The sequence below is a fragment of the Halichoerus grypus genome, chromosome 14 (assembly GCF_964656455.1).
Source record: "Halichoerus grypus chromosome 14, mHalGry1.hap1.1, whole genome shotgun sequence".
Taxonomy (NCBI): Eukaryota; Metazoa; Chordata; class Mammalia; order Carnivora; family Phocidae; genus Halichoerus; species Halichoerus grypus.
In genome coordinates, this window is record NC_135725.1 from 7,989,215 (window position 1) to 8,003,625 (window position 14,411).

At 37.8% G+C, this 14,411-nt stretch overlaps 1 protein-coding gene across 3 annotated transcripts in view; it reads left to right on the top strand.

Moving 5' to 3' along the window:
- RFX3 (regulatory factor X3) overlaps positions 1-14,411 on the top strand; it is a 286,781-nt gene that overhangs the window by 223,835 nt on the left and 48,535 nt on the right. For all 3 annotated transcript variants that reach the window (XM_036076096.2, XM_078062235.1, XM_078062234.1), the window contains 5 exons: positions 3,352-3,473; positions 5,250-5,362; positions 9,517-9,632; positions 10,070-10,224; positions 14,238-14,335. In XM_036076096.2, coding sequence (XP_035931989.1) covers positions 3,352-3,473; positions 5,250-5,362; positions 9,517-9,632; positions 10,070-10,224; positions 14,238-14,335 — 604 coding nt within the window. The remainder of the gene's footprint in view (positions 1-3,351; positions 3,474-5,249; positions 5,363-9,516; positions 9,633-10,069; positions 10,225-14,237; positions 14,336-14,411) is intronic.

Consider the following 14,411-nt stretch of genomic DNA (forward strand, 5'->3'; position numbering starts at 1 on the left):
CTTTTCTGTAATGTGATGGTTGTACTTGCACAACATTGGGCTGAAGGAACTTATTTTGGGCCAAGAGGCTCCCACAGACTAGTTCTGGGCAGGCTACTCAAGAACTATCTGGGAGGCTTGTTAAGGTCATCAATTCCTAAGCCCCATGTTAAAGATTTTGCTGGGTAGGTCTAGGGTGAGCCTAGCATTTGAGCTTTCTGAAAAGCTACCCAGATACTGATCTACATTTAGGTTTCAGGAGCTAATGTATAACATAAAGATGATATCATCTTTAACTGTTTCTTCCAAGAAGAATCAGTTACCACAGATACTGTCCAGTCTATTTTTGATGTGGCTCTTCTTGCCTTCCCGTTAAACTTTCTCCTCAGGGAAGACCCAACCCTGAGGTGATGGTGGTGATAGGATGTTTTCCTTAGACAGACCATCAGGAAAGTGAACATCCAGCTTTCCTCTGTCCAGTGTTTCTGATTTCTAGGGCTTCTAAGTGCCAGTCCTATGTAAGGCAATACACTGAGGATATGGCAGTATGTGACTTATTACTTAAGACAGGAAATGCAAAAATCAGCATTACCGAGGAGCTCTGTCAGAGGCTCGTAGAAATACTACTCGTGTATGTGAGCCATATTCCTGCCCTTCCTGATATCATTATGGCCCACACTGCTCCCAGACTTGGACCCCAACCTTTCTCTGGGGAGATACAACATAAGGTTCTGGCTTATAGAGGTCCTACTGACAAGGCAACCAAAGTGAACCAAAGGGTTCAGTCCACTGTTCACCTGGCTGCTCTTATGGTTAGAATAAATCCTCTCATTTCTCAGTTCTGACTATATTTCCTTTTCTTTTCTTTTTTTTATCCTTTACCTTTCCTACATAAGATTTGTTCTTGAGTATTGACTGACCTGCACGGTTTCTCCAGAATTTACCAAGTTCCTTTTCATCTGCAAGCTAATCTTGATGTATTTTCCATCTCCTGTATAATATAGTGTACCTCTAATCAGCACTTCCCACTCAATATCATTATTATGAATCATACATTAATTATAATGTGTTCTGATTTTGAGTGCTTATTAAAAATATCGTTTCTTTCCCTTAGGAATTTCCTCCATCTTCATCTTTCTGAGGAAGCAGATAATTTTGCTTGCGGGCTGCAGGCTTGATAAGTACTGTGTGCAAGTAGCTTGCGGCATAGCATCTGTCCTCTGAAAACTTACACTCTAAAAGGAATGCACATCATTTCCTTTTATGGTTAAATTTTACTTGTCTTCGACATTCGACATTTCTGCCTAGGAAGCATGCGTGGTATAGTAGATGCTGTGCAGGACAAAGGAAGGTTGATTAAGCATAGCCTGGCAAAGTCTCATAATTACTCTCTAACCCCATAGTAAAATTTAATAGAATTGAAGTCTATAGGAAATCTTTCCATTTTCCCTTCTGCAGTGTAAATAACCATTTCTGTTTATTAACTCCACAAATCCCAAACTCCATTTAGTTAAATGAAAAAACACATTTAAACTGTTTTAGCCTGTTCTATTAGTGGTATACAATTTCATAGCTGAAAAAAGGGGGCTAAAATCAAATGAAGCCTGGAATGGGTCAATGAGGATGAGGAACTTCCCCAAGGATAAAATCATTCAAGTCTTCTAGAACAGAATGGTTGGCAACTGCTTCCCCACACAAGTACTCAAAGTACTTGCCTCACCGAGTCTTTTTTGCCTCTCTGGGATGATTCTTTAAGGAGGAAAAAAATTTTAAAAATTCAGTTTTTCATAAAAGACACTTACAGCACAGGATGATAGTACTAACCCTTCTGTCATCGCCTGGTATGGCCCCAGCAGAAAAGTCCTTTCAGATTTTTTTTTTCCCCAGTAAATAAAAGGATAGGTTTGAGTTGTTCGGTGTCATTAGAAAAATAACAATCCACATTTGGGTGGCTCGGGGCCATCACAAAGATGATAACACAGATGAAGTGTGTTGTCCTCTTTGCCCACCCTGTTCACCTTCTGACTTTATGTTTGCTTTTCATAGTTCTCTGTTAGATCCTGTCACAGAAGCAGTGAATGTAAATGTCATTATGAGAGACGGCAGTTTTTCTTGGAAGTTTTGTTTATCTAAGTTCTAGATTCAAGATGGAGTCATTTCCTAACGCAACCTGCGCATTGGTTTGCACGATGTCTCATCAGGTCGATTCATTTCATATCTGTCGTCAGAGTGCAGGTGCCTTTGGGCGCACCCTGTTCATGTGTCAGGGACATTGTTATTCATAGTAATTTCATATCAGTGACGCAGTTGACTTATGGTATTAACGTTAGAGTCAAGTGTCTGGGTGGAGAGAATATTAGGTGGTCTTGTTTATAAATATAATGAGAAATGGGGTGGGAGGAATGGGAGAATAAACATAGAGTGAATGCTATCTCTAGGTCCTAAGCTTATTGTAGATTTTAATCTTTTCTTATGTTCATCTGTTTTTTTTTTCACTAAATTTCTAACATGAAGGAAAAGAAATGAAATCTTAGAAAAAGAAGAAATTAGAATTGCTACTTATTTCTTATTTTGTATTCGCTCATCTTAGGAGACTTGCCCAGGCTTTTTTTCATATGTGCTGTTTCTCTCCCAAGCAGCCTTTCTTTCTCGCCTGAAGCCTGTTTTCTGTGTCTTAGCAGGAAAGTTCATGAGTTTGTATGACTAGGACCTAAGGATAAATGCATTACTGTAGCTGACTTTGATTCTCTTTATTTTTTAAATTTGGTAACCTCGGTTCGTAGGTGGATTCTTGCATGTATTTTGCTGCAAGCTGATGCATATGGTCTTTGTATTTGCAGACGAGGTTGGGGTCAATGGAGATGAGGTGCATGGGAGGCTTTAGGAAATATGAAAAAGAGTATGGTAGAGTTTGTAGGCTGAATCATGTACAAGAGATATTAATCAATCAAAAGCCATTCATTAACACTTCTCAGGCCACAGCTCCTAGATCTTATTGCAGATTAAAGTCCCAATGTATTTAAAATGTTTTCCATTGATCCATTGGCCATTAAAATTTATGTTCACACTGTGCCATCATGGACATCTTAGCCACACTGTCCGAAGAAATACCTCGTAACTCTTTTGTTCTTAGACAGATTTCTGAATTTTCAAAAATTGGTCCCCTTCCCAAATCCCTCTCCCCTTTTTCTTTTCACAATTGAAAAAGTTTCTTCATCCTAACTTTATAAGACTATCAGGGGAAAAAATCCTCCAACTATCATGAGATATTAAAGAAGATAGGGTAAAATCAAATGCCTTGGGAGTTTTGTGTAGTGTGAGAAAACAAGGAATAATTTTGTTTGTTTGTTTTTTCCAATCTAATATTTTTAGGTACAAGCCTATGCAGAAGGTGGATGGGGTTGCAGATGGTTTCACAGGAAGTGGTCAACAGACCGGCACATCTGTTGAGCAAACTGTAATAGCCCAAAGTCAACATCATCAACAGTTTTTAGGTATGTTAAGGTGTAATGCATAGTTTAGTTGCTATTAGGATGTTGAAAACAAGAGAACAACAGTAGTGTTTTCTCCAAGTGCTATGTCTATTACAGATGTGAATTACACAGAAACATTTGTGTGTGTGCGTGTGTGTGTGTGTGTTTGTGTGCTGAAACTCTGCATACCATGGGCTAGTTCTAGACCATTTCTACTTCCTCATGTTCACCAGAGCTTCTTTCAAAAAATCTCAAGCTGTGTAAGAGTTCTAAAGGCATAGACATAGGAATTGAAGGCTCATAGCTATGAAATTGTCTTGCGGAATTTGAATTAATTGGGCTTTCGTGATCAAAGTTGTGTTGTGTTTACTTTCAGTAGTTACCTTCACGTGCCCACAAGAATTCTCATTTCCTTTGTATAAAGTTGCAAATGCGTAGTCTCAGGTTAGAAAAAAAGAAATTCCTATGAGCTTTTAGAAAGTAAGTTATTCCTTTAAATTGATCATGGTATATCCTATTTTTGTAATTTTGTAGATGGTATACATGTTGGCTTGTCATTTAAAGAGTGAGGAGTGGAATTTGAACATTCTGCATATTCTGGTCATAGCTACCAGTGCAAAAAATAGCACTGTAATGGACAACTCTTCTAAAGATGAACATGCGCGGCTTCCGCACAACAGATCAAGACAAATAGAAGCTATCAAAGAGTGTGCATGTGTCTGTGTTGTGTGTGCACATATTTGTCTATGTACACTTTCTGAGAAACAACTAAAAAGGACTCTCAAGTCACAATAGCTTAAAAACATGATGGCAGCGTTTCCCAAACTGGAGTCCTCATGTATACTCTTTAGAGCCTTGAGCTCCCAAGGAGAGTTTTAATTTTTTTATTTTGTGTTTTTATTTCAATTCGAATTTATAAAGCGATAATAAAAGCCTATTCTGGATTATCTAGAAGAGGAGAATGAATACTGTTCTGCGGGTTGACACATTTGTATTTGAATTTATGGTAAACCAGGCATCAAAGTGTGTTGCACTGATGGTCCTGAGCTCACGAGAAAAGAACAGGGAGAGACTTACTATGTAAATTACATAAATGATGTAATTCATCCCAAGGGAAGGCTAAATGATGTCCCGGTGCTCTGTGTGGAGGAAAGTTCCACAGCTCGTTTGAATACAGAAGAGTAATGGAACCAGCCACCAAAAAGTACAAGTTGGTATAGGCGTGCCAGGCTCAGAAGATCTGGGCCACGGCAGTCAGTACCATATTCATGTTGCAAGAGGTAATTTAGTTACAGGACATCAGCATCATCCATCGTATCAAATTCATGTTGTTAAGTTTAATGTGATTTTTGTAGTTTTATTTGGATTCATTCCGTAGCTTTTTTGGTTTATGATGATACGAGAAGTATGAGCATAACGAGTGTAAAGCTAGGTTTATTTTTTTCTATTCTTAAGTAATGTAATAATAAAATAACTAAAATTGATAGCGGCAGCTCGAGATATTTTCCTTTTAATAGGGGCCCTATGTTGAGAGACATTACGGTTTGTTACTTCCAGTATAATTGTAGTGAAAATTTAGTTCCTCCACAGTTTTTACATTCCTCCTCTATTCTTTTGTACTGGGGATGTTGCTACATTTTGTTTGAAAAATACTACTATGAAAAGTTCTTAACTGTTGGACCTCTGGCCTTTACATTTTTTTCCTTTCTTAGTCTGTCTTAAATTTCCCCTCATTAATCTGTAATTGGCACAATCCACAATATTTTTTTTTTTTCTGTTGTGTTGTCATGGCAACAGATGCATCTCGAGCACTTCCAGAGTTTGGAGAAGTTGAAATCTCTTCTCTGCCAGATGGTACTACCTTTGAGGATATCAAGTCACTGCAGAGTCTTTATCGAGAGCACTGTGAGGTAAGTTTTTTCAAATACAGTAGGAACGCATGCTAAGTTTTGCCAGACAACTTGCTACAACAAAATAATCCAACTTATTCCTAGAGGACAGGGGAAGTCAGTTCATATATCTTTGAACACTGAGAAGTTCATCGTTCTTCTTGTCTCAGACCAAAGATAGGAGGGATGCAGGAAAGGGAGAAAACATTTTACTGCCCATCTTCTTAGAGTCTCCTAACCAGAATCCTTAGACACGGCAGTTCCACTTCTAGGTACATACGGGTGAAGACATTACGTGTATAAGCGAACTTGTTGCGTTGTTGTCTTTAGTGCAAAAGATTGGTTGTAGCTTCCACATCTAAAAGAGAACGGAGTAAATAAAGCATGGTCCAATCTCTAGAGTGGAATACTATGCAGCCATTAAAAAGACCAAACCCTTCTAGATGTACTCATGTGGAATACATTACAGGATTTATTTTTAAGGGAAAAGCAAGGCATGAGACAGCGTGTATCATATACTATCATTTGAGTGAAAAAGAACATGTATACAAATCTCTCCAGCAGAAAGAACAAAATGTCAGTGTGTAAATGGTGGTTGTCTTTGTGAAGGAAACTGGATGACTGGGAGTCGGTGGAAGAGAACTTATTTTTCAATATCCCTTTTAACCTTTTGAATTTTACACCGTAACTGTGTATTTCTATCAAAAATATTTTCTGGAGGGGTGCCTTGCTGGGTCAGAAGAGCATGCAACTTTTGAGCTCACGGTCATGAATTCAAGCCCCACATTGCGTGTGGTGATAAATAAATAAGTAAACTTTTAAAAAGAGGAAAAAGAAAAAGATAATGTTCTAGAAATGTTTAATGAAGGATTTTAGATGTTCCTTCCAGGGATTATTGAGGCTCTAGTTTTGTTTTGTTTTTGTGGTTAATTAAAGTTTCTCTTGGTATTTTCCACCCCTGCTTCTACTCCTTTTTCTGAGTATTCCCCACCAGAATTGGCTCATTGTCTCTAAGAGGTGAACTCTCTCCAAGCCAGTGTTTTAATATACCTGCAGCTCACCTGGCGGAAAGGGCATAACAGATTGCAGTAAGAATTTTCTTAAGTGCCTCTCCTTTTGAAAGAGGAGTCGGTTTAGAATTTAAGTAGCTTTATTCCAGGGCTATTTGTGATCTGCTTAGGAGTAAAAGATATTCCTTGGGGTTTCATGGGCAGTCGTCCTGACTGCTGACAATGCAGTATGCAGTGAGAAGTCTCAGCTCATAGCATTCACAGATTTTTTTTCCCACTCCAGAAATACAAACTGCTTGAGTGAATCTGAGTGCTTGTCAAGGGTGCTGGATTATTAACAACCAAGGGCAAGTTCTCTCTTTATTAACAAACCATGTGCCAAAAGTGTTTTTCAACATGTCCTGCCAGTTCATTCCCAACATTTCTTGGAATGATGAAAGACCCTTAATACTCAGCTCTCTTTGATTACTGTGCTTCTCCCAACATTAGAGATTTTCTGGATGAGCCTTATGTATCTCGAAAAAAATTCTTTCTTTGCACATGAATATCATGTATATTCAATAAAGATTTATATAAAGATTCTCTAAGCAACTTCTCATGTCTCTGTGTTCAGGTAAATCTTGCTTTAAGCAAACCAACCTACACAGACATAATTTGGCTTTGTTTAAGTTTCTTTTATTTGTTAAAAATATAGATAGGAGCAGGGTTTATTTATATTACTAAAGAATGTCCAGTAAGCTTATTCTAAGTGGAAAACTCTACCAATAAGATGAAAGATAAAATTATCTTTTGGATTACAAAAATTTCATTAGCATACCAACATTCAGGAAGTCTATATGAAGAGATACGGATGTGTATGGTAATCAGTCTTTGTGGGAAATGGCGGTCCACAGAGACCATAGAATGATCCCCACTTATGTCAGAGTTACCAGCATTCATGCCATCTCTTGTGAGGCATGAAAAAGAAATTCCAATTATATGAAAAAGAAGAATTCCAATTATTTTTTTTCATGTCAAACTATCAAACTTTTGAAGTACAGGTGTTTAGTCTCATATCCCGTCCTGTAAATAAGCCAGTACAATAAGGATTATTTAAAAATACATTTGCCTATATATTTTAGTCTGAACATATTTGAAAGTAGGTGGACAAATGGTAAAATGTTTTATTCATTTGTAAAAATGTCTCAAGTGAGGCTGATGTGAATGTCCTTTTCAAAAGAATTATTTGAGATTGTTTAATTTAGAGACATACCGAATATAAGATGCACTGAATTCTTTCCTTGCCTTATTTTGCCATATTCTGTACAGTTTATGTTTTTAAGAAAGATTGATCTACCTATTTTGCCTGTTTTTTGGAATTCTCACAATTTGCTTATCAAAGCTGTTTTATGAGTATCACTAGTTTTTTTATGGAAAGCACAAGTAGAAATTTCTACACAAGTTGCTGCAAGAGTAATTGGTTTTATTTTTCAAAAAGCATAGCTTTCTTATGGCAATCTCATAGATAGAGATATGTAGGTATTATATATGATATTAATAGTTGTTTTATTAATAGATATCTCTTGGAATGTGCCTAAGGTACAACTGAGAAACCAATATAATAATTTGCCTCTTGGCACCTGGGTGGTGCAGTCGGTTGAGCATCCGACTCTTGGTTTTGGCTCAGGTTGTGGTCTCAGGGTCCTGAGGATCCAGCCCTGCGTCTGACTCCATGCTCAGCACGGAGTCTGCCAAAGTTTCTCTCTCACTCATGCTCTCTCTCTCTCCCTCAAAATAAATAAATAAATCTTTAAAAAAATAATAATTTGCCCCTTGAGAATGTTTTTGCCTGGGAGGAGGGACATCTATCAGCCTTTTACTTTCAAGGCTTACACTTGCATCTCTTTTGTTCCTAATATCAAAGGGTGAGGAGTGTGTTAATTAACATGCCCCCAAACATATTTTGCTTAATGTTTGACTTGGTCTCAGAGTGTGTTTATACAGAAGATCAGTTATTCTCTGTATCATACAGAGGGCCAGAGACCTACACGGGTTTCACACTCTAGAATTATGAAGTTACAGTTTCCTCTTTTTGCCTCAAATACCCAGATTGACTCTCTTGATTGCCCCCTGTGGTCTCCTTGCTTCTAGGAATTTTGTAGATCTTGCTGGGGCTGTTTTACCTGTCCTCATTCCCAGTGCTGACGACACCAAACACATTATGCTGATGACTTCTGTCTTTTATGCTCAAAATAATCACAGAATCACATGTTCTTTGCACAAACAAGTTATTCTTTGGTTTTCTGACTGCTTTTATCTGAAGGCGAATTTATAAACTAATTGCGATGGCAGGGTGAAATTAAATATGATCATCAAAATTTAATGAAGGGGGCAAATTTTAGCATCACCAAAAAAAGTGTCTTTGATGCAGCTGGGAAATGGTTCTAGGAGATAAAATGAAGGAGAAGGAGGAGATGAGGGCCCTGCCCCCAAGGTTAGAAGAAGGGATAGTCTTAAAGCTGCTCTCTAAAGGGAAGGAGCAGCGGTAGGATTGAAGCGAAGGCATCGCTTGACCAAAGAGGTACCTTTGTTCTGCCCAGACGGACACTGTCCTCTGAAGGCCAGCCCCATCGTGGTTCCTGCCCCAGCCTCTGGTTGCCTGGGAACACTCCGAATCATGGTCAGCAGCCCCAGGACAGGCTCAGTTAGTCTTGACTCTTGTCTGCCCTACACAGCCAGCTCCACACGCTTCACTTCTGCCCTCTTTGACGGCCATGGGCTCACCTGGCCCCCTGTATCCTTTTGGGTCTAAGAAGGCGAAGAGTGGCCACAGTCGTGGAGGCAGAAGGGAGCAGTGTGGGAAGGAGTGGAAGAAAAGTAAGAGAAGACAATAAATGGAGAGGAAGGGAAGTAAGCGAGAAAAAAAAAAGAGAGGGGTAATGCAAGGATATGAGGCCATGATGGGGAGAATACAGGTCATCCTGTTAGTCTTTCCGGAGTTACGCTCTCCCTGCCTGAGCTCTTTGGTTTGCTGACTTCCATCGGCAAAATGTCCTCCGGTTTTACCGTATAACTTCCGCACCCCCAGGCGTCCTCACCATTCTCCTCCCGATGCGTGACGCGCGCCTCACACCTCCCCGTCAGGAGCACTGTAAGGTAACACTGATGACTGTTTTGGTTTTTTAGGCAATATTGGACGTTGTTGTGAATCTTCAGTTTAGCCTGATAGAAAAACTGTGGCAAACATTCTGGCGCTATTCTCCCTCGACTCCGACTGACGGCACTACCATCACCGAATCAAGGTCAGAATCAATATGCTTTTCCAATTCATTTTCATGGCTGAGTAGATGTCACAGCTAATAAATTAGAGATATGTATACCAGTTGTGAACCTTACCTGATAACATTAAATGAATAGATTGAGATGAACCACAAACCGCTCTCTTGAGGTTTCAGTGTGTGTGTTGTGGCTCCCATTTTTATTGATTCGGGGGACTGTGGTAGAGTTGTTTCATCCTCATGGAATGAGTATCATATCTGCCTTTCATACCGTCAGAAAGTATTAACGTGCATAGGCAGCTCTGGGGGAGTGTTATATATATCCAGCCGTATGGCACCAATGCAATGGTGGTATAGTTCTAACCTCAGTGATATTTGATAAACTAAAACTATTTTTAAAGTCCATTTTCTTTTTTATCCTCATTTGCCATCTATTCATTTGCTACATTTATTCACACCAGCAATCTGAGTGAAATAGAAAGTCGACTTCCGAAAGCAAAGCTGATAACTCTGTGCAAACATGAGTCTATCCTGAAATGGATGTGTAACTGTGACCATGGGATGTACCAGGCTTTGGTGGAGATTCTCATCCCCGACGTGCTTAGACCTATTCCTAGTAAGTTAAATGCAGACAAGTACGGATGCTTTTGTTCTCATACATTCCACCCAAGTAGTTTGGGAAAGTGACGTTGCAATCTAGGGTGATTCTAATCTCATTTAGATTTGCCAATAAAAAAACAAAAAACAAAAACCATGCAACACAAGAGTATTGCATGAAAGCAGCCTAGAGCAAAACTGTAGGGAACGGGGTAAAAAAAAAAAAGGATCTGTTCTCCAATCGTTCATTTTCTTTTCGTTAGAAAAGACAACCTATAGGTGTGACAATAACGAATTGCAAGAACACTCCCAGGCCAGGCAACCTTGTAAAGATTATTCTACCCAAGGACACAGTTTCCTTCATAAAGCCAAAAGTTTTTGAAATCTGTAATTGCTAGACCAGCCTCTTTCATGGTTGCTTTTGATTTGAAAGGAATTTATCTTGGTTTCCACTAAAGTTGAATTTCTATATAAAAGCATTTACTTTGTCCCGTCCATCATGTTGCGAACCACAAATGCGGTTTCCATTAACAGTAATGGTTAACTGGCATTGTGAGTGAAAAATCTATATATAACTACACGAGCATTGTATTCCCACCGTGAAGCAAATAGGAATTACATAGATAAGTTAGATGACTTTTTTTCAGCGATGGTGTTGATTAAGCTACCTTGTAGCCAACAAAGCTATTTTCTGCAAGTGTCAATATAAACGCTATTATGAATGCTTGTGTCCGAGGCAGTTGAAAGGATTTTATGCCAACATCTTTATGAGCACATACTAGTGACCTTAACTTTTAAAGAAGTGGGACAGAATTTCCACTCTGCAGTGACATTAATAAGGTAAAAGCAGTCTCGTAGCTCGTGAAATTGGCAACCGTGTACTTCAAGTGCACCATCCACCGGTGATTTATGTTAAATCCTAACAAAATATGAAGGAAGGGAGTTAGTAGAAGAAAAGGTGAAGAAACCAGCGTTTGTATGTTTATGCTTTCTTTTTTCTCAATATGATAAACAACAGTGGAAGATATGAGTGCTTTCATATGTTTCCCACCATCTTGAAATATATGCTTAGCCACTCATTTACATATAATATCAATGAGCACGCGTACACGTCTCTAGAAATAAGTTTAAAAGAAAAAGAAATCCACTGTCACTGTCTCACATTTTTATAAGTTGGCGATATTTTCCACTCTCTCTACACCATGTTTCCTGACTGACAATTGATTAAAAGTGATGTTGTCATGGAAAATTTCCATGTGTAAATTCTCTACCGATGTATGTTCCAGAATCTCGAATTTCCTTGTTTTTGTCTTGCTCCCTCTGCTCTGAGTGATAAGAGAAGTTGCATAGGGCTGTCTCCTTAGCCTGTGACATCTTTGCCCCCCCAAGTACCACTTCTCTCATGAGATACAAGAAGAGAGGTCGGTGAGCTCTTTCTTGTTTGAGGCGAATCAACAACATCAACAATCATTAAACAATTCTGAAGTCTTTTGCTTCTGTTAGCACCACAGGACTTGTGAGGTCAACAGTTCCCTAACCTAAATCATGTATCCATTTTAGCCGACTCGCAGCCTCATAATTTTAAGCGCACAATACCCTTGACCTTTCTTTTTTTTTTTTTTTCAAGTTTTGATTCGAAAACCAATTTGTTCTGTCAAGAAGTCTGTCTCTACATTTAGCAGACAACTCAACTTCAGGAATTTTCAGATGACCATAGTTTTAGAGTTCCTATGAAATTACAAGGGACATTAACGTGCTAGCCTACAAAGTACATTTGGAAATTTAATTCTGATTCTATAACAAGACCTAACCAAACAAAGCTTAAAATATAGCTTAAATAGCTATCTTCTGATTGTGTGCATTTTAATATTAATCACAAGCAGGTTGAGACAAGTTAGCTGTGGAATAGTTTTAAATTTTAAACCATCCATTCATGAGAAAAAGTTGTCAGAGTCAATCTGCACAATTTGATCCGACACGAATCCCTATAGGGAGAGCAAACTTAATTTTATTTTTAAAAATTATATTTTCCTGGCCACTAGTACTTCACTCTACCATTTACTGTCCAGATGGGATTCCTTTTTTTAGCCAAAAAAAGTCTGCATATCACACTAATTTGAAGTCAGCTTGAAGCTACTATATTCTAAAATACATTTATCTGAAAATGAAAAACAGTTAAGTGTAAGAATTGTATAAAAACTCAACTGGTAACACTTATGTACAATTATGAGTATACGTAAAGGTGGCCCCAAATGTCATTTAGTACAAGAAAGTACAGTCATTTGATATAAAAAAAAATCTTTTTAGCTTATAATCTTCCCAGCATCAAATTTGTCTAGATAAAACAAGACCCATACTCAATATTTTTTTAAAGTAACTTCTCCTAGTTCTTGGTCTTTTTATGCAGATCATATAATTATTATATATTAATAGTAGAAAACATGCAAAATACAGATAGCCAAGTTGAATTTTGAGCAGAATTTTCCTGAGTTTCAAAAAGGGTCGTTAAATTTTTTTTCACTCTTTTTCATTTCCATTCATGCCTGCCCTCCATGGTTCTAGTACATAAGACAGCAGAAAAATATTTTTCTTTCTTTTTTTCTTTTTTGGCTCAAGTGGGAAGCTTTGGAAATTTCACAAGATTAGTTCTCAAGAAATTTCCAACTCAGCGTTTCCAGTAGATGATTGTCATGGTTAAGAGTCGATACTTCTTGAGTGTTTTTCCTAATCAAAACTTTTAGTCATTTCAACCTCTCTTCTGTCATTTGACCAGTTAAAGAAATGATTAAAAAAGCAGTTGTTTTTATGATTGGGTTAGTAAAATTTGTATCTTGCGCAAGCAACTTGAGCAAGCTCAATTATTTCTAACCCTGTGTTACCAAAAGTAATAGAGAAGCACGTCAGACTCATTGGAGCACAGGAAGAAAAACCAAGAAATTTAATCCCGGCATCAACATTAATATTCTTGGGAGCTTTGGAGAAAAATGTAACTTCCGGGTTTCTTGTAGGAGACTCCAAATTATAATGCCTACCACGTTAGAGGGAACCCACAGAGCTTGATTTCATGTTGTGGGTGTTTCAAACACTTACCTATTAAATGTCTGAAACTGCTCCCTACACTGTGGAGCCTTGGGTACAGATGAAGTAAAATACTGTTGACTGAATTACTTGTTGAACAAGCAAAGAATTCTGTTTTTATTATACAGCCATCTCAGGAAGCAGGTCCCTTCTTGGAAAATAATTGTAGTCATTCCTGATAACTGTTGATGCTTCTAGTCATTTTCTGACCACCATAAAAGCTACTCTCGTGGGACCTAGTCCTCTTTCAGATCTTAACAGATAGGTGAAGAATATGGAATGGACTATTATAGGAATATCTTCAGAATATTGGTCTCTGGGACAGCAATTTTATCACACTGATCTTTTATCTCTACCTACCAAGTGAAACGGAGAATAGTCCAAAATTTTCAAGTCAGGCAATTTTAATTTTTACCTTACTTTTTAATAAGAGTAAGAGATAACTACCCTAATTAATATGTTCTAGCACAAATAGGTGTGTAGAGAAAGGGAGAAAGCTTTGCATTGTTTTCTTTTTAACTAAAGAAAGGAAAATAGATTTAGAGCTTGAAAAAGCAGGATGAAGAATTCATAAAGAAAATACTTAGCCCTTGAGCATAAAGCTGCTAAGGAAAAGAGTGTTTTGTCTAAGGTAGAAAAATCCCATAAGTATATTCACAACTGGTATATGTTGCTATAAGCAAAAATGTTTGAATGTTTTCATTTCCCAACAAAGTGTCATAAATATCTGGGAACAAAACAACTTTAAAAGAAAAAAAAAAAAAAAGCCCAAAATACAATTCTTGGATGCTTTCAAAGTTAGGAATTATGTTAAAAAAAAAAGTCTCATCAATGAGGACAGTATAAGATCTGTGCTATTTCAGATGTCATGTATGCATGTTTTCTCTTCTCCTGGAATAAAGATTAATGTCCTTTGGTGTCTTTTTCGTTCTGCTTTTATTCTTCAACATTTAGGTGCCTTGACCCAAGCCATTCGAAATTTTGCAAAAAGCCTTGAAGGTTGGCTTTCCAATGCCATGAACAATATCCCACAGAGAATGATACAAACCAAGGTAAGTTTGTATGTGTTTGATTTTTCTTCTGTTTTTAGGAAACTGTTCTGAGCTGTGAATTTTAGATCTGTCCTAT